The following is a 24,479-nucleotide window of genomic DNA, read 5'->3' on the forward strand; positions in this document are numbered from 1 at the left end:
AATGCCATATCATATCCGCTAGTCATAGACCTCCATCAGAAATACCTGCAAAATCACCGCAGAAAATCTCATCCCTGTACTTGTTGATACGCTCAAAATTCACTCCTCCGCAGATACAAACCCTGATAGTATCTCCACTCTTTATCACACTTGTGTGAAATCCACTGTAGACATATTAGCCCTGCTAACTTCCAAAATTCCAAACAAACCGAAGCAAGCAAACTTTGGTTTGATGAAGAACTCATACTCTTACGCCGAAACAAAAGAGCATTGGAGCACCATCACAAAAAGAACCCTTCTACCAAAACAATTAACGCGCTTGCCGCAGCAAATAAAACCTACAAATTAACAGTGATGACTCAACACTTGCATTAGTAATGCGTCATCAGGTACTAAAGAATTATTTTCCATACTTAGGGAATTAGAATCAATCATCGCCTCAGTAGCAATCGCCCACACAGACAAAGCTTGGTGTACCACCATCCAACATGCACTGGCACACAAAATCCTCACTTTACAAGAGAAAATAAATATCAAGAGAAAACTATTAGCGGACAAAAGTGTGCCCTCACACCTACCTAGCACTAACGATACTACCACCACTTCCCAATTTAAATTCAGTAATGTATCCCAAGAGCAGGTTCTAGCCACCATCACCACCCTCAAACCCTCCAGCTGCAAAGGCGACAGCTTCCCAGCCCGACTGGTCAAACCCCGTTTACCAGCCTTAGTGCCCATCATCACTAATTTTATAAATGCTTCTTTCACTTCCAACTCGTCCTGGGTAACCCCACTACTTATGAAACCTTCCCTTGATCCCAACATACCCACCAACTATTGCCCCATCACCACCATCCTATTCCTACTGAAGATAATTGACAGAGTAGCCTACACTCAAATCCAACACTACTTGGAAAGAGACCACCTGCTAGGAGCCAGACAACCAGGTTTCCGTCCTAGACATAGTACTGAATCAATGTTACTAGACTTAAAAATGCAGATGAACAGCATCCGAGATTCTGGTAACATAGGCATCCTACTTCTACTCGAACTCTCAGCTGCGTTCGACCTGGTAGACCACGACAAGTTATGCCTTGCTCTGGCTGAAAATGTCTACTTTTCCCCAGAAGCCACCCTATGGATCAAATAATTTCTATCGGAACGCACGTCCAGAATCTTTATCGGTGATGAGGCTGTCAATCCCATCACAGTACTTCTAGGTGTCCCGCATGGCTCTTACCATACCTCTCACCTGCACTCTACAATACATACACTAAACTACTATTTGCAGCACTTGATGCCATGGGCGTTATCTACACCAACTTCGCAGACGACATACAGATACGGATTTCTATCACTGGGGACCACAAACATGACACGGCCACTATTAATAAGATCTACTCAATCATCCAGAATTGGATGGCTAACCATAGCCTATGTCTGAATGATGAGAAAATCCTCATTGTAGGCTCTCCCGCCCGCTTAAAATCTCTAGTTGAGAACTACTCTGCCATAAATGTTGATAGTACCCCTATCCCAGTTCTGAAACAAGTAAAAACCCGAAGCGTCCACCTGGATGCTAACCTCTCCATGACCAAACAACAACCTATCCTCCTCCACAGCCTATACCACGAAACCTAATCTTGCCAAACTGCAACTACTCCAGAACAAAGCTCTATGTGCTGCCTTTGGCTTAAAAAGAAAGAATCACATCTCCCATATTAGAAAAGAAGTTCACTTGCTCCCTGTCAAAGCGTGAATCCTCTTGAAGGCCCTGATCACTGCCCACAAATGTATCATTAATGATGCTCCCATCTACCTGAACGACAGCGTAACCCAAAAGGTCTCCACGCGTTTGCTAAGATCTTGTTCTAGCACATTCCTGAATGATCTACGCTACAAAAGTAAAAGGGCGGGAGGCTCTAGTTTCCTAGTAGCTGCGCCAATGCTTTGGAACACAGCTCACAATAGAAATTTGCAATCGCACCAGCGTTTCAAGAAAATGATCAAAACCTGGCTCTTTGACAAATTTGACTAAGGTCTTAACCATAGCTGGTAAAGCCGTCAATGTCCCTGAACATGTTGGTAACTGTATGTTTGTATGTAACCACAATCCTAATATCGTAAAAAGTCAAACTCTTAAGTAACCTATGCCGTGATACCCTTGAGTTTGGGCATGTAACAAATACAATCAATTTATTTAAAGACATTGGATATGATGAACAATTATTGGCAATTAGATGTAGGGTTGCAGTACATAACTGACCGAACTGAGAAGGGAGAAACAAAGACCAACACATTGAAGGAACTGCCATGTCCTTGGATGAGAGTGAGGGAGACGGGAGAGCCTGGTTGCTGGGAAAGACCACAGATACTAGTGTATGGCCAAGTCTACACAAACGATGGATGGCAAGATGAAGTGGTGGGAAGCAAAGCACGGACAATAGCGCAGTCATTAGTGAACAAGGTGCAGGAAGAAAATGACAAGTGCCTGAAAGAATGGGAAGCAAGTACAACGTTACTGACCTGGGTGGAGAATGAAGCTGGTCCAATGCCGATAATACCTCTGAAGACACCAGCACTGTGCTATCAGAACAACAGCAAAGTTGAAGTTGGCGAGAACGTTGGGTGCAAAACCATTGAAGAACTAGCAGCTATGAAGGCGGAAACAGCCATGCTGAGTGATCACTATTGGGCTTGCGGATCGAAGGCATACGAGAAGCTTCCACCTGACTGGGGAGGAGTTTGCTTGTTGGAACACATCAACATGCCTTAGTTGGTCATGCCTAGAAAGGATGTGAAGCTCGATGATTTTCCGAAGATGGACAACAACATACAAAAGAAGAGATTGATTGAAGTGGCACCAACTGGCAATGATAGACTGCCAAGACAGGGAAGGTAGAGAATTGTTGAATGTATAAATAAAATTTATATGCAAATATTTTGTTTAATGTGGATCACTCAATGCCCAGTTTTGCTGTGCAGTTCCTCAGTAAACTTGGCTACTAGGCTTGTAGAGTTACGAACCCTTCCCCATTTAGGCTCTCCCTTAGGGGAGGTTGAACATCCCCCCTGTGATGACACACTGTTGACCACATTTGTAGTTTATGATGTTTAGGTTTACCTAAGTTAGGGGGCCAGTTTGGTTAAACAGTATAATTCCCCTTTTCCTCATTGTTGGTTGGAAGGTAGAGAACCCAGCCAGGATTGAGCAGAGTAACGAGAAGAGGATATTACTTCTCAGGAGCATCCGAAGCAGCACTAGATGAGGTTCCAGGAGAACACAGGCTGTTCAGCAGGACACAAATGTTCTTTCCATCAATTATACCTTCGGTGCAGACGTACACAAATGCAAAGTGGTTACAAACTTGCTGTGAGCAGATGGTAACAATTAATTCCACTGTGAATGGATTCAAGGCCATAAAGGAAGAGTATGACTGGTGGGGTCTTGAAATATCAACTTAGGGTGTCCTACGCCCAATATTAGAAGTGTGTTGCATGCCCGTGAAGGTACAGAGTTACTCCTGCTCTGTTGTAGTCAAAGTATCCAGAGACCTTTCACACATGGGCTGCGCCACTATAGAAATAAAAATCCTTCAGCAGCAGTTAATTGAAGTAAGCATTTATTTTACTATATCATGGTAGCCCTTATTTGAGATACATGCTTCGGCACGTACTGTGCCTTTTTCAATCAGGGCTGTTATCCAAAAAAATTACATTTTTTTAAATTGTGCAAAATTCAAAATAAACAAACAAAGTCCCTAAATCTCCACCCCTCTCCTCATTCCGAATCGCTGTTGCAAACTGTGCATCATATGACTCAATATGTCCCAAATGCATTGGATTCCCGATGTTTTCTGTTGATTTTTTTCAAATGTTTTCTTTTGCAATTGGAATGTCTCGATTTGTCTTTTTGACTCTGTTCGTTTATTTTTAATTTTGCACAATTTAAAAAAAGTAAATGTATGAAAGGTCTCTGGATACCATAAAGGAAGAGCACAGAGCAATAAGGTTGGTGGCACTCCAGAATAAGTATGTTCTAGATCCCCTCACAGCTATGGAAGGAGTTTGAGCAAAGATAGGGAGTTCCTGTTGCACATCGAAGATAACTGGACTCTTATCAGACCAGTAGCACAACTGTTGCTGATGCATGCCAAGATGGAAGATGAAGCAAGAGGAACAGGGAAGGACAAGATCTGGCTAGCGTACCTGTGGTCATGGATGCCATCATGGCTGGCTGACTGACTGAAGGTGATAATGGGAGCTCTCGTGCTGGCTGCAACATCAATGTGTGGGATCAAAATCTGCATGGCCAAATGCAAGAAGACAGCGGAAGAGGCTATCAGAATGCAGATCCTGATGGATGTAAACATAGGAAGAACAAAACACGAGATTTTTGCAGAAAGGGAAAAGCTCAGAGAAAGAATTGCGCAATGCCAACTATTCCCAACCGAATCCATGAAGCTGGACCACCCATTCGATCCAAAGTACTATGAAGGGAAGTGGGTCTTGCGTTACCCCGAAGGAGTCTGCCGTTACATGCACTGGTCATTCGATGACGACACAAACTACTATGGGCACCTCGGAGGAATAACATAGGGATGGCAGCCAAGAGCAAAAGGACTGTCATATAAAGATGTGGCTGACAGGTCGACCATAGGGGGGACTGAAGAGGGATGGGGAAGCCTACCACCCCTCGCCCTCCTACAAAATTCATGACAAGAAAGAAGGCCAGGAAATAATGCAAGCACCCGTTCTATTTTGGACCGATTCCCAGTGGTCACATGATTGACAAATATGTCGAGAGATACCCCCTCAGCCCACCATACCCCCTCCACCAGCCCTACAGACCATGAGCAGCACAAATTTCCCTTAGCGTGGATGAAGAGCCACAGGACTGGACTAAGCACCAAGAAGCCCTGTTGCTGACGTCGTTAGAGACACCACGACCTAGCAGTGTAAGACATGAAGCACACGGCCATCCGCACTTCAGGACACGAATACACGAAGAACACGAGCGTACAGTTCTATAGTTACAAACTTATACATACTGTCTTTGCTTTTATTATTTTTGCCATTAGCCAAATGCAGAAACGCCGAAACCGCAACAAACAAGAGATCCTGAGCACAGCTTGCAGATGCCTACATGCAATTAACCCTATGGAACTGTAGGGACACCTACAGAACCTGACAGAGCCATGTGGGACTAACCTATGGAAATGTAGTATAGTATGGACACTATAGAAACTGCATTATAAGGTTTAGGAAAAGTACAGCAGGCCTCGATCCTTAGAACAAGAGACAAGCTGAGCCGATTCACCCTGGACAAAGAGCAAGATGTGAGAGACAGGACCCACAGCCAAGGGCAACAGATACAGATAACATTTCAATCCATAGATGACAAAGGGACCAGCTTCAGAAAAGACCCATAAATACTCATAATTCAGAGCTCCACAGCTCAAATTCATGGTGGCTGAACACGTGACCCAGCCGAAGCAGACAATGGACAGCAACCAGCGGTGGGAAAGGAGAGCTGGTCTCAGGCTCCCAGACACGAATATGCAACAATGTGTAGCAAGAGTTGCGTTGGTTTGGAGAGCACTCTCATGAGCTAAGGTGGTGTATACAAGTTACAATGCAGACACATAGTCATTCTTGTTACCTTGAAAAGGTACACAGTGAGCCGAGAACTCTTGCAGATCCCAGGCCTGGGGAACATCAGGTCTAGCCAATCAAAGTTTTAGTACCCTAGTGGTGGGTAGCAACGGGCAAGAACCAATGGTAAGCCCACCATACTGCAACATTTTTATAGGATAGTAACTTGGGGATGGACCAGGTCAGAATAACATCTATATAGTCCACTTTAAGTGGTCTCATACTCAAAACCCAATTGTGTGGCGAGATAGGTTTTTTGGAGAAAGGCCCAGGTTGTGACATCATGCCGACAAAATAATGCATTAAAACCTGCCTGCGAGCTGAGGAAGAGCGGGATGTGCATGGATTTTCTCTGTTCCTGTGCTGATCCCTGTTGGTTTTGTCTGTAATAAACCACAGTTTGAACTTGCTGTTGACTGAGTCTTCCGTGTGTCCGGGAATGAGGGAGTTGGGCTTTCCAAGTCCGCAGACTTCCAGACTGGTATACCTGGGGGTCCATCCCCAACAAGTTGGTAGCAGAGGATGCTTTTGATCCATCGACTGATAGATTGTGATCTCTGAAAGAAAGTGAGATCTTTTCTGTGAAAGGAACCACTTTCCGAGCTGAGTTACTATCTATAACGAAGTTGCAGTGTGGTGTGCTTACCACTGATTCTTGCCCATTGCTACCGACCCCAGGGGTACTAAACTGTGATTGGCTAGAGCGGACGTTATCCAGGCCTGGGATCTGCAAGAGTTCTCAGCTCACTGTGTACATTTTCAAGGTAACAAGAATGACTATGTCTGCATTGTAACTTGTATACACCACCTTAGCTCATGAGAGTGCACTCCTAACCAACGCAACTCTTGATACATATTGTTGCATGTTCGTGTCTGGGAGCCTGAGACCAGCTCACCTTTGATATGATATGGCATTTATAACGCGCCTATATACAAGTTTAGTTTCCCACCGCTGGTCGCTGTCCATTGTCTGCTTCAGCTCTGAATTATGAATATTTATAAGTCTTTTCTGCAGCGAGTCCCTTTGTCATCTGTGGATTGGAATGTTATCTGTATCTGTTGGCCTTGGCTGTGTGTCCTTTCTCACACGTCTTGCTCTTTGTCCAGGCTGAATCAGCTCAGCTTGTCTCTCGGGGCCTGCTGTACTTTTCCTAAACCTTATAATGCAGTTTCTACAGGGTCTATACTATACTAGATTTCCATAGGTTAGTCACACGTGGCTCGGTCAGGTCCCGTATGTGCTCCTGCAGTTCCATACGGTTAATTGCATGTAAGCATCTGCAAGCTATGTTCAGGATCTCTCGTTTCTTGCGGTTTCTGCGTTGCTGCGTTTGGCGAATGGCAAAAATAATAAAAGCAATGACAGTTTGTATATGTCTTCGTCCACTAACTATAGAACTGTACGCTCATGTTCTTTGTGTATTCGAGTGTGTGTTTGTGTCCTGAAGTTTGGATGGCAAATGTGCTTTGCGTCTAGCGCTGCTTGGTTGTGATGTCTCTAACGACATCAGCAACAGGGATTCTTGGTGCTTAGTCCAGGCTGTCAATAGGGGTGTCTCTGGCCATGGCCTGTGGCTCTGCGTCCACACTGGGCTAAATCTGTACCGCTCCTGGTCTGTAGGGCTGGTTGAGGGGGTATGGTTGGCTGAGGGGGGTATCTCTCGACATATTTGTCAACCATGGGACCACTGGGAAGCGTCCGAAATAGAATGCTTGCAGTATTTCCTGGCCTTCTTCCTTGTCATGAATTTCGTAGGAGGGGGTGGTAGGCTTCCCCATCTCTTCAGTTGAATGAGTCACACACGACTTTGGCACTGCTGATGTTGCTGGCAACGTAAACACGAACAACTGCAGATGCATGTTTCATACAAGGCCGGCTCTTTTCCAATGTTGGATCCCAACCAGAACTCTATGCATATTCCTGGAAAGCATCAAACCTCCACTGGGCCATTTTTGAGTGACTTCCTAAGGAGTAAAGCATTCCAGGAATGCCAGTAATCCTGCCCTTCTCTTCAAGGATAGTTGTTAAAGGGAATGACTGTGCTGACACGTACAGAGTTGCCAACTGGCCCAATGTCATAAGGATCATTGAAATCCTGTCCCGTTTTATTTTTTGCCAAAAGCAATTGCCCGTTTGGATTTGTAGGTTAGTCTTTTAAATTATAATACAGGCACTACAAATAACAGGATGCAAAATGCTTTCACCTTAACCGCGGCCCAAACCGCAGCCACCGCAACACTTTGTGATGTGCTTTGGCGGGGTGTGGGCCTGGACACCTGGGACGGCCCATGTGTGTCCATCGCGCTAGCAGGGGTGGACTGGCCTATTGGGAACTCTGGACATTTCCCAGTAGGCCTCTCCACATTTTCTCATAGGAAAAGGGTTGGGCTGGCTGTAAAAGTGGGAAATAGGGTCACTTTGAGAATTATTTCTGGACTGCTTTTGTTTGCTAGTGTACCCCTGCGTGCTAAGGTGCATTGGCTGGGGCAGTGGTTTGGTAGATGATTGTAGAGGTGTAGAGTTCTGCTTGTTGACTCCAGGAAGGGATTATAAATCACTATGGTATTTGTTGCCATTCCTCATTTTACAAGTCCAAGCAGCAAATGGTCTTCGGTTTTACCAATGAAACGTAAAAAGTGAATCTATTACACGATTGTGTTAAAAATCCACATATTTTATGCCACCTTCATACGATAAACACCTGTTCAGTACAATGGGCTGTGTTACAAGTTCAGCAGTGCTGTAAGAAAAGTGGTGAAAATTCTGTTACCGACACCTTTTTGGACATTAATGGAATTACGGCACCTTTTACCACACCACAGAATTCAGAGTTTAGAGGTAAAGTGGAGGATTTACTTCCAGGGCGAAAGGTGGAGTAAACTCCTCCACTTGATCTCCAAAATCAGCTGGTTCACCACATGGGATTACCGCTTGCAGTAAATTTGCCAAAAATCCCTGTGGACTCTGAAAATGGGGATTTACATCACTGTACCACCACTCGTAATCACTTGATAATGCCACGGAAATTAGTGGCAGTAAATCAGCTGATATACTGCCGTTTTACCACAGTTTTAATGAGGCCGTATATCTTGTGCATTGAGTGCATACTCTAGAGTTTCAGGAATACACTCTTCCTGCTAGAGAATACAAATTAACATTGCAAATGATCAGCAGCAGCCATCTATAGGAGAAATAACTATGGGCATAGAGAAAACATATGTTGGCTTGTAACTTTGTAGCATGGTCAGACCCAATTTCTGTTTCCTGAACTTTTCTAGCCTTCAAATGTGAATAAATCCAGCCATTTCTGCCTGCTACTCACCTGCCTGAAAGGCAATGGGTTAATTGCCACCATCAAGCAGCCCTCATGCGATAAAGGCGTCTTAAGGAAGTGTGCAACAGTACAGCTTCCCCGCACACTGATCAGAGTATTTCGCTTGTCTCCATTTTTCTCTTAGTTTAGAAAAGGCCAACTTGAGATACTCGTTTTATGACTCAAGTCTTCTTTTCGGCACATCATTTCCAGTTAGCGGAATATGCCTTAACCATAGTGACGAGGGGAGTGTAAGAGGGGCTCTATCAATGTGTGTGTGTTTATTGAGCGGGCACAGGCAGGAGTGAAGAAAATGCCCTTTTTTCCCCCCAATTTGATTTTTTTGAGGTGGTTGAAATTATACGGGCGGGGTCGTATTCATAGGCTTCCATGTCATTTCATCGCTGGATGTTTTTTCGTGGGGTTGTTTACTGCAGATTTTTTTATGAAAAAAACTCATCGAAGTCTTTCTAACCCAATCGGAGTTTTTTCGGCAAAAAATGTGTGGTAAAGAAAACCAGTGAAAAAACATCCTGTGATGAAAGGACGTCTTACCATTCATAGATCCGAATGCAGGGCTCAATCACATTGGTGGTTCAAGCAAGTTTTATGCCTGGTTACTAGGAAACCACCTATAAACAGGAATATTGGCCAGTGCGATTGTAGCAGGCAGCATGGAGCCTATAGAGAGAAGAAAACGCATGGGGAAGTAGCACAATGAACAGGAGGCAGAAACTCTTGCCACGCCTCATCGAGTAGTGAATCAAGCATCTGTGCAGCAGATTTATTACATTGAAAGAGGTACATACTCTGTGACCAATGGCCTCAGCAGGGGCTACAGCATTAAGGGATCAGGCACTTATGTAACCTGAACTGGCACCTGAAGATCCAGGGTTCACGGAGCAAGCTGAACACTCCCAAAAGAAGACGAGGTGCCCATCTGGTGAGGGCATGAACGGCCTGGTTTTTATGATTTTCAAAAATAAAATGATGCAGTTAATTCGGTTTCTGAAAGGTGCTGCAGTTGCACAGGATAGGGTAAAAAGGTCATATGCTCACGCCTGAAAGATGCTGAAACACTAAGCTCTTGCATGCAGAGGCGGATTTGTAACTGACCTCCGATTCTAAATTGTAGTAATTGCGTACCTTACTCAGCCTGGTGGCACATAAATCTGCAAACATAAAATCGGCCTGGTTGTGGCATGGTGGCTACCAAGAGCACACAATTATAGAACCACAGAAATTTGATATCATACATGTGTCAGCTCTGCGAGCAGGGCTCAGCTATGTGAAGGCAATGTGTATTCGTGTCTGGTCTGTCTCCACAGCTGCCATGTGAAACAATGGCCCGGCTGCTGCCTTTGACTCCCCTCTAGGAATGGCAACACCTCCTCTCAGGATATAGACACTGCCCCCGGGAAATTTCCTGGGAGTCTGTGCTTCAAAAGGCAGCAATGATATAACAAAGTCACACTCACAGCAGGGTACAGACCACTGGAGTCGACTTGAAGCCAGCAGGAATGGGAAGGGAGAAGAGTTAGTGTAGCCAGAGGGAAGGTAGATGTGGAGGAGGGTCCCACCATCTTAGTTTCTGTTTGGGCTCTCTTGCATTTCCTATACCCTCCTTTTCCTGCTGGCACAGTACTCTTGGTGTGATGTCATAAGGAAAAGGGCATTTGTTACAACAAAAGGGATTGTACCCCTTACAGCAGGCTTGCTTTGGGTAAGTCCCCTGTAGCATTTTGACTTTAGAAGGAGAGGAGCACCCACACGTTCTTTGATTCATCTTTGGACTCCGACAAGGAAAAGGAGGATTCACTGGACCTCTGTTGGAAGTACCCACTCCTTCAGTCCTCTGCTATAGAGGTGAAAACAGAAAGCAGTAGGGAGCTGTGTCCCCTTACAGTCTCTAGGTAACAGTGGGGGTGACTGCTATTGGACCAAGATCTCACTGCAGATGCACTGGAACCAGGACCCATTCACTGGAGAAGGATCCCTGCAGGGGCCAGCCAAGCTCCCTGGAGTGGGAGTGCAGAACATCAACTGCAGAAACAAGGAAGAGATATCTGGCTCTCACCGAGTCTTCGAAATGGCTTCAATGCTGGACCTTCAATACCATCAAAGCTGCGGCACGGAAACGGTCAGAGTAATCCTTGACACTCAACAGTCTCCACATCTCTAAGTTCGCGTGACGCTGGTGACGAAACTCAGCCATCTCCACATCAGAGACAAGCAGAGTCTTCTAGTATCCCCAACTCGACACCACCACATCACTAGCACCTTTGAGCTGCCAGCCAATGCAGTGTCCCGATGGAATGTTGAACCAGCCCAACCAGCTATCTTCTCTCTTCCATTTCCGAGGTTATAGAGTCTTCCAGTGCCACCAACCCGATACTGCCTGCCATTCCCAGCATCTTCAACCCACACCCCTGAGAAACATTCAATTGCACAAATCAAATTTCAGATACTTGAAGTCGTTAAACGACCAACAAGGGGTGGGGATTACCAGTCCCTCCTACTACAAAGAGAGGCTTATTGGATCAACAAAATGGGCTCTCTACAACCATGGGGCCTCAATGAAGACTTTACTTTAAATTGTTTCCTGTAAACAGGAACCACTAGACTACCAGTGTTAGACCTATGGTTTTTGGGATGATCAAACTATGTGCATACCATTCCACTGTGAACTTTGTGTCAATAAGTAACTTTGTACTGTAATCTTTGATTTACCACGATATCCTCTCAAGATATGTCTTACTTATGGTTAAATTGTGTAAAATTATTCTGACATGTTGCTTTGCATTATATGCACTAGATCCATGTCTATGCTGGTGAATCTTTGCATTTCTTGCACCAAATAGATGACCCTCTGAGTTGTCCAAAACAAATTCTCGTTAGCCCCACAGAGGTTGGAGAATTCCTCGCCCCGACGATTTGACAGCATGACATATATCGATCTAATCCTATTCTTATTTTCAGTCATTCATTCCATCTTGTGTAGAACTTCATATATCTTTATCTGATCTTTATCCTGGTACCCATACTACGTACCATCTCTTGTTCTCTTTTCATACTTTTACTTCTCTATTTTATCACATTTGCGTTTGCAAACATCTTGCTTTATACCGCTCTAGACCTTCCTAAAATAGCCACTTTATATCGTTACTAGATCAGTCTATGACGATATAGACCACTCTAAGATGGCCGTTTTCTAACTTTACTAGACCGGTCATAGATGGCCGAACTCCGATGAGACTCCTACAGTCCCTTTTCTATCGCCATATCTGTTATCAGACATCTTAGAACTTGCGCCGTCTCCATAGTTGCAAAGGAAAGACGCTTAACCTCACAGCAGCTGCTGTTCAGATCGGTCCCCCTCGATGAAGGTAAGCGCTAGCAGTACTACACTATTCCCTCCCCGGGATAGTACATCCATCACAGATCTGGCCCGTTAGCCTTGTTAGCGGGGTTAACCAATTGTTTCATTCTTGCAGGGTTTAATACGGGCATATCGTGAGTTTTCTCACTTAGCTGCTTAACGTCCGAATGTGTACATAATCTGATCGGCGCATTTACAGCCACCGGACCGCCTGACCGAGCATCTTTATACTCAGCTCGTGGAGCGTGACAGTCCGTGCTAAATCATTTTTTTGAGGACAAATTCACAAGGTATTTTATTTACCGACTTCCAGAAGTTATTATCTCAGATTATCGTTGTACTTTATATATAAGGTTGTTAAGGTACGCCCCTGATATTTTTTGTACTTGCAGACCAGTCTACTTATAACAGGCTGTTCTTCTGAAGCACCGCTGCCTTGTGAGTGCCTGAATCTGAAAATGTCCGTCTCTCACTATTCCCGTTATTAGGGACCAATCCACTGTCTACATTCATTCTTCAGGTATACCTTTTGGATATGCACTAGCCGTTCTACTCCTACTGTTCATCAGCTTGTTCCTACTTACATACCATCTATTGTCTTTTAGGTCTCCTGTCGCTACAGTAATTAAACGCTCTCCAGTTGGAGGATCTTACCCGCGGAGGTTAATCACACTACCTGAATCACCATTCTCGATCTTTTCTGCACCTTGAGTTTGGAATACACTGCCTTTGTTGGTAATTAGACTTTTCCATAACTATCCCTCACTGTCCTTAATGTGGGCTATATGGATCTTTAGGACAGACACACTCACCTTGAAACTTTTCTAGTCACTGGGTGTTCATGTTGCTTGTCTGTCAAATCGTCGTCTTGAGCGAATTGCCACATGATCCCTAACTGCAACAAGAAAATGTGAAGCCCCACCTATCCCCAGCCCACTGACCTGGGTTGTAGTCTACAGTCTGTTGGTGGAAGTCTCCACTTCGTAGATTTCTTTTCTCCCTTGTGATGTTGGGTGGGTCTGGTGAGAGCTTACACAAAGGAGGAAGAAAGCCTTTCCTTACTACTTATAAAATGTCAGTTATGCCGAGTTAGACTGCAGGGTGGGTATTTTGGCTTGCTGAAGGTATTTATTACTCCAAGATGTCTGACCCTGCTGTGCCGTTTGTATGAGCATCCACAGTAAAGCATATCTTGGTTATGGATTCTTTCGTCCTGCGGTGAAGTACTATGTGGGAGGAGGGATTAATCAATGTTCTCCTCTAAACCAATCACTAAGCTCTTAGTCATACTGCCCCCAGCCAATGACTGCCCTCGCCCTAAGCCCCTCCTCTGCCAGCCATCTTCAGATTTTTACCGCACGTTCAAGTGTTGAGTCCTCGTGTGTCGCTCTTAGAGCTATTTCTGTGTTTTTGTGCTTTTATTTGTTTTTTTTGCTAGGAAATTTCAATTTTTGTTTGATGGACCCTGTATGCTCTTTTTGGCTCTTCATCCGGCAAACGGGGATCAGTTTGCCGGCATCTTTCAACGCCCCTCAAGGGCAGAATCAGTGTGTCTTTTCTTAGATTCCAGAAGGCCATCTGGCCTACACCGTTCGCTGGACCCTGTCAGAGCGTTACGGGGGCTTCCCTCTTTAAGCTCTGTACCAGCTGTGGTTTGAGGAATGTGTTCGTGGAGGACAAGCATTCCCACTGCGTCTATGGTCTCCACATGGCGCACAAGGAGGATTGCGTGATCTGTTGTGGCTTTACCAAGCACACTATGAAGTATCGCCACAGATTGGGAGCATGACTCAATGTCAAGGCCTCTACCCCGTGTGGTTCGCAGGGGCATGCCTCTACCCTGTGTGGTTCACAGGGGCATGCCACACCCAGATCCGGCCAGTCGGAGCAGGCTTCTAAATCCTTTCAGGACACTCCATCCGTGGGGGAGGAGGGGGGCAAAGACCAGGCCAAGCATTGCAAGTCCGTTTCCGTTGGTCACCGCGCAAGCATGTCCCGTGATGATCAGGGCGTGGTCATATCCTCCATCGGCCTCCATCTCTAGCCATCACTCCAGTTCTTCGTCGAAGAGGAAGTCTGCTACCCCTGCTTCCCCTGGGAAGCTGTGGGAGAAACCAGCGAAGGCCAAGCCACAGGGTAAGGGTGTCTTGGCTATCGAGTTGTGGGTGGCCACCCTTTCGAAGGCGAAAGGAGCTGACCCGGTCCAGGGTGCTCCGACGGCGGCCAGAGTGGCTTTTCCTCCTAGGCGGGATGCTTCGGCCAAACGAGTAGAAAAGACTCTGCAGATGAGGATGGCATCCCTAAGCATGAGACCGACCCCTCTGGACACAGAGCAGTGCGGGGAGGGGGGTAGGTTTGTGTGTGTAAGTGCTCCAGGGCACTCATGAAGAGGACATGGTTTCTGTCCACACAATCATTGGGCCGGCTGGCGAGCTTCGTCAACATGTGGGTAAACACTCCACCGATCGATGGGTGCTGGAGTTTCGTGCCCACGGACACACTTTAGAATTTCAGTGATGTGTCCACAGATGCCACCGGTGGCTCGGCAGGAACACATCCCTCGGCTGCAGGTGGAGGTTCTGACCATGTTAAAAAAGGGGGCAATTGAGCTGGTCCCAAAGCGGCTACAGAGTTTTGGGGTTTACTCTTCTTACTACTTAGTAAAAAAAGACAACCGGGGGCTTGAGGCCCATTCTCGACCGATGACTCGAGTACATCAAGTTCCAAAAATTCAGGCTTGTCACGTTGCAACATGTGCTAGGCCAACTGGAGGAGGGAGACTTCCTGTCTTTGCATCTAGAGGACACGTACTTCCGCGTCCCCATTCATGAGAAACTGAAGTTCCTACACTTCGTACATGGAAAGCACTAGCAGTTCAAGGCCCTTCCCTTCGGACTGAAGTCGGCGCCCAGAGTCTTTACGAAGTGCCTGGAACCAGTGGCGGTCTATCTGCGCCATCAAGAGATAAATGTGTACCCATACCTCGACTGGCTCTCCGTGCCAAGTCAAGGGAGATCGCAGTCGATCAGAACTGTCTGGCTGCTGACAGAGCTAGGGGTTCTCCATAAACTATCCGAAGTCCTGCTTGATTCCATCGCAAGTCGCTCCGTTCCTGGGGTCCATGCTCAACACGGCGTCCTACCTGGCGGCATTCCTCAGAAGACAGGCTAGCGTCCATTCTGGGCAAGGTGTGAAAGCTGTTGGCAATGAAGATCGCCACAGTGAGGACCATTAAGTCGCTGCTCGGCATAATGTTGTGTAGCTACCTGATCAGGCAAAGCAGGTTGTGGATGCGACCCCTTCAGGAGTTCCTGGATGCTCGCTGGATCAAGGTGTCCGGAAGCTTTGGTGACAAGATTGTTTTTGACGAGCGATAAGGTGGCGAGGTGTGCGCTCCCACATTGCTGGGGGCACAGATTTCCAGAGTCATCCTTACCAGGAGACGGTCACCACAGACACTTCCCTGGAGGGCTGGGGAGCCCACACCGGACATCTCCACGCCAGAGGCCTGTGGCTGCTGCAGAAGGGTCTCCCCATTAACATCCTGGAGTTGTGAGCGTTGTTCTGGGACCTCAAGTTGTTCCTTTCGCCCCTCAAGGGCAAGGTGGTGAAGGTCTTCACAGACAATACCACTAAGATGTTCTACATCGGGGGGGGAGCAACCAGATCCGAGGCGCAGGACCTTTGGCACTGGGCTGTCACTCAGAACATGTTTCTCATTCCTTTTGCAGTGACCCAGGCCAAAAGTAAGGAGTCTCCTGACCCCCACCTCCCCAACCCCTGCAATTCAACATTGCAAAGGTTTTTAAAGCACCATAGCGCACTCGGCGCGTGCTCCCTCTCCCCAGCCCACCCGCTTCCTGGTTCCCCTCTGCCCGCCTCCCCACTGTCCCGATTGGTCCTTTTTATTTAAAAAAAAAAAAAACAGAGGCTGTGGCGATGGTCTGCAGCCGACGTTCTCCGCCATTTGCAGGGACCAAGGCCAAAGGTAAGGAGTCTCCTGACCCCCACCTCCCCAACCCCTGCAATTCAACATTGCAAAGTTGCTTAAAGCCCCATAGCGCACTCGGCGTGTGGTCCCTCTCCCCAGCCCACCCGCTTCCCGGTTCCCCTCTGCCCGCCTCCCAACACGCCCACTCCATCCGGATTGGTCCTCATACCCCACTTCAAGGACATCCAAGGGCAGCCCTCTGCCCTGCAGCCCTGCGGCGAAGGACGGCCCCAAGATGTGTCTGCAGGTGTCCGCAGGGGGCGCCAGCTAACAGACACCAACAAAAACCGTGAGTGTGGCATGGGTGGGGAGTAGAGCAATCACTCTACTCCAGAAAACCCATGCCACTCTATCTTACCTCCCTTATTAGCATGTCCACACCTAGATAGAATTGTGAAAATTAGCCTGCGTCGCATCTAGATGGAATTGTGAATATCAGCATGTCCACACTTAGATAGAATTGTGAATATTAGCATGCCCACACTAAGATAGATTGTGAACATTAGCCTGCGTCGCGTCTGGATAGAATTGTGAATATTAGCATGCCCACACTTAGATAGATTGTGAACATTAGCCTGCGTCGCATCTAGATGGAATTGTGAATATCAGCATGTCCACACTTAGATAGAATTGTGAATATTAGCATGCCCACACTTAGATAGATTGTGAACATTAGCCTGCGTCGCGTCTGGATAGAATTGAGAATGCTAGCGTGTCCACACTTGGATAGAATTGTGAAGGTTGGCATGTCCACGCTTGGATAGAATTGTGAACATTAGCCTGCGTTGCATCTAGATAGGATTTTGACTGAAGGATAGCATACCTGCACCTAGATGAAACTCGAATGTTAGCATGAGCCGCATGTAAATAGGGCTGTGAATGTTGGAATTCCCACACCTAGATAGAATTCTGAACATTGGCCTGCGCCGCATCTAGATAGGATTGTGAAGGCCAACAAGTGCCACACTTAGACAATACTGTGAATGTTAGCATGCTAAAAGGTCAGGTAACCCACTAACCAATATAACCTCAAACTCTGCATACTTATCTCACTCAAAAACTCACACAACCATCTCTCGCACCACAAGCCGCATGCACTTCACAACACTGCAACAACACATAAGCCGGAGCAACACCACACGCGGACTGACACCGATCCAATACCTGCACCAAAGCTCAGCATCTGGTGTATACCGAGTTGAAGCTGCCAACAGAACACCACTCCTCTCAATATCCTATTCCCTCTTCACCTTACTAACCCATCCCCCCCTTATCGTTTACAGATCTGCCAGAGTGCATGGGGACTAATTCCGTTGGTGACGGTGCGCGGTACAAATACCTTTAACATTTAACATATAAATTCTTACTTTATCTTACAGAACTGGATCCTCTGGTTTATATTCTTTCTTGATATTAATACCTAAATTTAGTAGTGGAACCAGTCCACACATTTGAAAGTGCGCAGGGGACGGGAGGGTTCCTAGACTGAATCCTCTGCTTTTTTGTCTTTTAATGTTGGGGTTTTGTGCCATGGCCCCAGTTCCTCCCCCGCACCTAAAACAAACCTTAAACAATTTTCAAATTATATTATAATCTTCATTGAATTTGAGGTGTGCACCCGTAATCAACCTTTTCGCATTGTTGGGGATTGTCGTCACTGCTCCACAACATGACTATGGCCTGGTGCCTTAAATGCCCAGACTCCAGGTTCAATGCTGAAAAGTCTGGCTCAATGGAGTTGAGTCACAAAGACAAGAAGTAAGGTGCTCTGACGAGGCCCTGTCCACTTCGTCTGCATTTTGGGACCATAGTGACTTTTAAACACCCTTCCTCTACCTTTTTCTTCCAAGACAAAACTGAACAGGGATAGTGTTGCCAGTCTATTGCCTGAAAACCCCAGCTCATCTACCCAGAGTACCCTTTTACAAAAGTCTGCATTCTCTGTGGTGTGGTTTGTTTGATCGCATTTTAATATTTATTTAACTCTATAATATAGAATGTTGATTGAACATTATTTTATTTTGGACCATTGTATTGTGGGTTCCTACTGTCAATCAGCTTACACCCCTCCTGAAGATATAGCCAACCCTTGGCCTACTCTAACCTTCAAGGTTTCCCGGTTTCACTTTTAGGATTGGGGTCACTGCTGGTTTAATACTAGCGAGGGCCTGAGTAGGCAGTTAAGCCAATACTCACCCCTGCAGAGCAGCAGTCATTTTGTGACACCTTAAGGGCAACAATTGACTGTGGCCCTCTAGCACATAAGAGGGGTGCTGCACACACCTGGGGCTCCTGCTGCAAAGCCTATAGATGACCTATTTGCCCCATTCACAATGGTGTACAGTTCCTCCACCTTAAAGAACGGAAGGTGATAGATAGACCAGTTCTACTTTTTGTGGCGAGGCTTCACCCTTTGTTGGGCTGAATGTCCTCGAGTCCCAAGAATTCACTTTTCATCCTGCAATCTCTTGCCCCAGACTTCTGTCCCAGAAAAGGCCATGGCAGTGTATACAGCAGATAAGATTGAGGTAGAGTTGAAACCCTCAGGAGCATACTCGGCCTACATTGTGCAAACCCCCATTAGGGACTCCCATCACGTGTTTGAGATGGATCTAAACTAGGGGGACCCTTTGGGGATCCTGTCCGGTTTGGAGCTACACTTCAGATTATTGTCAGATGTAACTTGAGATTGTCTATGTACCTTGGCTGAAGCACCAGGTTCCCCTTCAGCAGCATGGCCCCAACTATGGATGCAACCCTGGAAAATGGAGGCAGATCAGAAAGTCCTCCTCCTGCATCTCCCTTTCCTAAATCCTAGACTGTGTGCTTTACAGATGGAGGATCTCATGAAAACATCATCATCATCATCATCATGAACCCGCTCCGGCCTCCATGGTTTACAGATGGAGGATCTCATGAAAACATCATCATCGTGAACCTGCTCCGGCCTCCATGGTTTACAGATGGAGGATCTCATGAAAACATCATCATCATCGTGAACCCGCCCCGGCCTCCATGGTTTACAGATGGAGGATCTCATGAAAACATCATCGTGAACCCGCTCCGGCCTCCATGGTTTACAGATGGAGGATCTCATGAAAACATCATCATCATTATCATCATCATGAACCCGCTCCGGCCTCCATGGTTTACAGATGGAGGATCTCATGAAAACATCATCATCATGAACCCACTCCGGCCAACATCTCTGAGACCTTTTCAGGCACGGAGGTTGGGATCAGAGCAGGATGTTTAGGGAAGATGACTTTCGAGGTGGGAGCAGTGGCTTCAGGGACCCTACAGAGGACGGATCCTGGTCAGACACCTCCTCCCACCCCCGGTTTGTCCCAATCCCATCAGAATTAAAGTCTGGACCTAGAGATTCTGTCACACTGCAGTGGGGGGACAAGGGGCCGACCCGAGGGTCACCTGCAGTGGTTCCGGCTGGTACGTGCGACTCAAACACTGATACATGTATGGTGTAGGTGATTTAGGAAAAGTACATCATAGACTTATCTTTGCCTCATCGTTCAAGACAGATTGTTATGCCAGTCTCCCAGAATTTGGTCAAACACCAGGTAGGGATGCAGGAGACAGCACAGCTGCTTCAAATTAACGCAATTTCAAAAGTCACTCCGCAGGACTAGGGCAGGGACAAGGTGTGCATTCGATATGGTTTCTGGTGTAAAGGTTACCTGGCGACTTCAAGCAAGTAATGGACCTGAATTTGGTACCCGGTTTTGCGACCTACCACAGATTCAAGATGGTCACACTGCAGGCCATTATCCCACCAATTCATCCAGGATATTGGCTTGCCTACATCGATTTGCTGTCCACCTTTCTGAATGTACCAGTCCGGAGGGAACACCAAACCCTCCTGCATTTTCTTTTCTACGGCAAACACTACCAGCTCACGGTCCTCCCATGTAGGCGCTCTTCATCCCCAGGGTGTTCACAAAGATCTTTGCCCCTTTGATAGGTGAGATGTATTGCGTAAGTGGCGGAGCAATGAGTTTCCCTACCTGGATGACCAGCTAATCTCCACTTTTTAAGCTCAGGATGTGATGATTGTGTGTGCAACTCTCCAGCAGTAGGCATTCTCCTCAATTGTAATAAGTGCCAGATATCCCCTCCCAGTCTCCTCATTATCTAAGCCACGTTCAACACATCCTTAGCGTGTGTCTTCCTGCCTCTGAGCAGGATGATCAGGCTTCCGGACCGACTGTCCATCAACTCATGAATAGACGGGAGTCCAAATTGATATGTCAGGAATGACAAAGGCGATCCCCTAGACGTGTCATCATTTGAAGCCGTAGAATTTCATCTGCAGGGGCAATGGTCTTCTTCCTACCTCTAACAAAACTCGGGTCCAATGGTGAGCCATCAAGAGCTGCCTCCTCTGGTGGCTCTTCCCAAGCCAATCTGTTGAGTTGAGCGGTGTATTCCTGCGCATCCCCCAATACCAGTATGTCAGGGTTGGAGGCAAATTTGGAAAAAGGGCCAGTCAAGGAGAGGTGGCCGTGGGTGGAGGCAGCCCATTCTTCAAATTGACATGAGCCGAAGCAGTCCAAGAGGTTCTGTTGCATTTTGCTCCTTCCCTGCTGCACCATGCAACAACGGTGCAGACCGACAACCTGGTCTCGCACAGCGACCTCTATTGTCGGGGCGGGGGTCCTTGGGATGCAAATCGTTAGAGCAGATAGTCATTAAGATCTGTCACTGGGGCGGAAGCCAGTCTAGAGAGCCTCTCAGCAGCCTACTGGAAGACAGGCTATTTCCCACCTCAGTCCACTATCCTCTGCACCCCTCTCTGCTTCAACTCCTCAGTCTCCAGTTTGGATGCCTAATAGTGGATCACTTTGCCTCCGACCAGGACGATCATTTCCATCCGTCTCTGAAGGCATGGATGGTGGGTGTCATCTTAATCCCCTTGCCCAAGGAGCTGTGGTGTGCTTTCCCTTCCATTCCCTCATTCCAAGGCTCCTCAGGAATGTCCAGCAGGAGGAGGCAACAGTTGTATCAATCATTCGACTATGGCCTCGAAGGCCCTGGCTACCTCATCTCCATTACCAGGTCCATCGTTTCCCCCTTGGACTCTTCCACTGGTCCTGCGAGGGGGCTCCATTTGAAGCACTAGCGGAAGGACCCCTGAAGTTCCTCTCCACAAGAGTGGCGATTTTGGTAGCCATAACTTCAAGGAGCGGCATTTTAAAGTTGAGGGCATTTCTATGTCTCGAACCTCAATTACTTGCAAATGGATTAGCCCTCTGTTTACCTCCCTCTTCTAGTGGGAAGGCAGTGTCCTTCTTTCACGACTCCTTGAATATTGTACGGAAGCCATTTCAGGGGCGTCGGGGGATGAGAGGAGCAAGTGGCAGATCCTCACCCCTTGAACATGGCACGGCTGTTTCCATATACCTAGACTGCACTTGGGCGATTCTGTTTTTGTTACCTCTGGTACAGCTGAACAAGGTGCTTGTCCTTCGCCTTCACCTCTTAGCATGTGGATCAGGCGTCTGATCACCGCTTCTTTCTTTGTCCTCTTCGATCGAAGAAAGGTCCACATGGGGCGTGGCAGCTTCTGGGGCAGAGTTTGGAGGGGGAACTGCTGCCTGGGAAATGTATCAGGCATCCACTTAGGCAACCACGTGCACACTTATTAGGCTCTTCAAATTGTTGGTGAAGGACTTGCTTTCAATGTACTTTGGGTCTGCTGTCCTTTCTACAGCAGCTCTACTATTTATGTACAATACAACACTGGTGTGGCAGTCCTATGGGCAGCTACATGCTTTTATTTTATGAAAGCACAGGTTGTGCATGGTTCATTTCCATGTATGAATGGACTGTTACAAGGAAGAACCACGAGGGGGGGTATGGTCAGATTACCTGGCCATAACCTTCATTACACCAAATCCTAGTCTTCCTCGTCGCAGTCCTATTTGACCCCTCACCATTCACTGTCCCCAGCCAGCTTGGTATTAAATAGGTGGGGCAGGGGGTGGTATAAGGAAGTAGGGATTGAAGCCATATCCCTCAGGATGGTGGGAAGGGTTTGGAGACTGGGCAGGTGGGACTACATGCATGCAAGGAGGACTGTGATCAGGAAGATTAGGAGTGTAATGAAGATTACTTGCAAGTAACCGTGGCAATCATAGCTAACCTTACACTAGATGGAAGCATGCCTTCGTCCCGAGAGGGGGAAACTGATGCCAGCTCCCAAGGCTCTGCCAGTTTTACGCACTGTATTCCTGTCCTTCGCTCCTAAAAAGAGAGCAAGGAGTGCCATTCTTATACACTACAGCCGTGTGGGGACATACACTAACCTACACTCCCCCAGAGAGGACACGGAATACCTCGTCTACCTACTTGTATCATCGCGAAACTTCCGGATACTGTATTCCCACTTCCTCCCCCCAAGAGGGCCACTGGTGCACGTGCTGGATTCAGCCCTGGAGAAGGGGGGGGGTCTGAATTCCCAACCCCACCCCACCCCCCATGGCTGCTCCCTGAGGTTGCACAGTCAGACACTGGCCTCACTGCTGGGAGTGGACCAGGAAGCTGAGGAGCCGCCACCACCACCACCACGGGCACCCAGGCACACACTGACCTTCGGCACGCAGGTCCAGTAGTAGCAGAGGTAGGCCGTGCTGACCCCCAGAATCAGGGGGAAAGGCTTGCCCCAGTTCTGGAGCAGGGCGTCGTGCAGGATCTGCGAGTACCCGAGCATCCTTCCCCCTCTCAGCCCCGCCAGTGAAGAGCGCACGCTTCTGCACGGCACGCACCGGCGCCGAGCCGCAGGCTGCCTCCCGGAACGCGCCTGACTCCCCGCTCCTAATGCGGCGCCTCTTTCACTGGCGGCGCCTGTCGCGGCAAGCTCACCGGTGCACCGTGCTCCCCCCACGCCCCGGATAATTCAGCGTGGAAGCAGCGCAGGCGGCGGTGACAGGCGTTCCTCCCGGGCAGCTCTGCTCCTGGCGGAGCCATCTTTGTGAGGGGCAGAGCCTCTGAGCCTCCCAGTAACACTGCACAGCGTTCACGCTCGCGATGAACTGACCCTTGCGCGTGGTTTTCACTGGACCCATTTGATGACATGCGGGGTTTGGATTGCGAGTTGCTCAGGCCAGGTCAGTCCTGGGTTTTATTTTTGCATTCTGGGACTTGTTCTAGTGAATTTCAGCGCCAGAAAGAATGCAAAGAAAAAAAGAACCGGACCAGCGCAGTCTCCAAAATGGAAATGGACATTACCTCCATATCCCTCTTCCTCCTCTTACTATAATGGCTTTAAGTGGGACAGGGCTACCTGGGTGCAGCACAGCAGGGTCTAAAAAGTGTTTCTGAGGCGGGGCTGCTGCTAGGGCTCCTTAAAGGCTGATCAGCTGCTATGAGCCAAGTCTTTTTTTCCAACTGCCTGAAGCCTCTCTCACATAATCAGGTCATCCCAATCTGATTTCTCCCATATACACAGGGCTTTAAGTGGGCTCTTTCCCTGGGGGTCTTGTGCCCTTGGTGTTAGCGTTATTCCCCATTTCTTTGTGTACATGAACAGTGCGCAACAATGTCAATGAAGTACTTCCATTAGATGTTTTTCTCTAGTTTATGATCTGTTTTCTTTCTCTGCCTTTTACTCTGATGTTTCAGGGTTTCTGACGTCCATTGGAGTCCCATCAACTTGTTCGAAATAGCCCCCAGTCTTTCGATTTCTTCTAAGAACTCCTGAAATGGCAGAGTGTTGAGTGCGTAAACCTGGGGCTGTGAAGTTGATGGTAACAGGGATTCCAAATCACCACGTACTCTTCCTCTATCCTCCGGTTTCCTATCAGCGAGTAAAAGTACCAGCTTCTCCAGGATGTCGCTCATATTTAGGGAGTTCACCTTAATTTCCTCTCTGATTGACTACTAATTCGCAATCCGGAGCCTTTGACGCTTCCAATAGTTCTTTTGCCTCAATTTGTACTGGTAAGCTGGTCATTTTCTCCTGGATATCCACCAGATTGGTAGAGTTCAATATGACTTCTTCTTTGATCAGGTCATGAACTGTGACCAGGGAGTTGAGTGTACTCTGCCCCTTTAAGGGACTGAGTGACGCACGCGGTCACGTGGTGTTCGCCCACTAAAGGCGGGCGCATGCGCAAGTTGGAGC

The 24,479-nt window shown here is 47.4% G+C and overlaps 1 protein-coding gene across 3 annotated transcripts in view; it reads right to left on the minus strand.

The window, feature by feature from the left end:
- Nucleotides 1-23,363, minus strand: part of ABHD1 (abhydrolase domain containing 1) — a 91,701-nt gene extending 68,338 nt beyond the window's left edge. The window contains exon 1 of one of the 3 annotated variants that reach the window (XM_069605514.1): nucleotides 23,219-23,363. In XM_069605514.1, coding sequence (XP_069461615.1) covers nucleotides 23,219-23,323 — 105 coding nt within the window. In that variant the 5' untranslated portion in view covers nucleotides 23,324-23,363. Of the gene's footprint in view, nucleotides 1-22,946 lie in introns of all 3 variants that reach the window. The other 2 variants (XM_069605511.1, XM_069605513.1) reach the window with 2 other exon arrangements.
- Between the last annotated feature and the right edge of the window lie 1,116 nt (nucleotides 23,364-24,479).

This window comes from Ambystoma mexicanum, chromosome 4p, assembly GCF_040938575.1.
Source record: "Ambystoma mexicanum isolate Mex_15411 chromosome 4p, UKY_AmexF1_1, whole genome shotgun sequence".
Lineage (NCBI taxonomy): Eukaryota > Metazoa > Chordata > Amphibia > Caudata > Ambystomatidae > Ambystoma > Ambystoma mexicanum.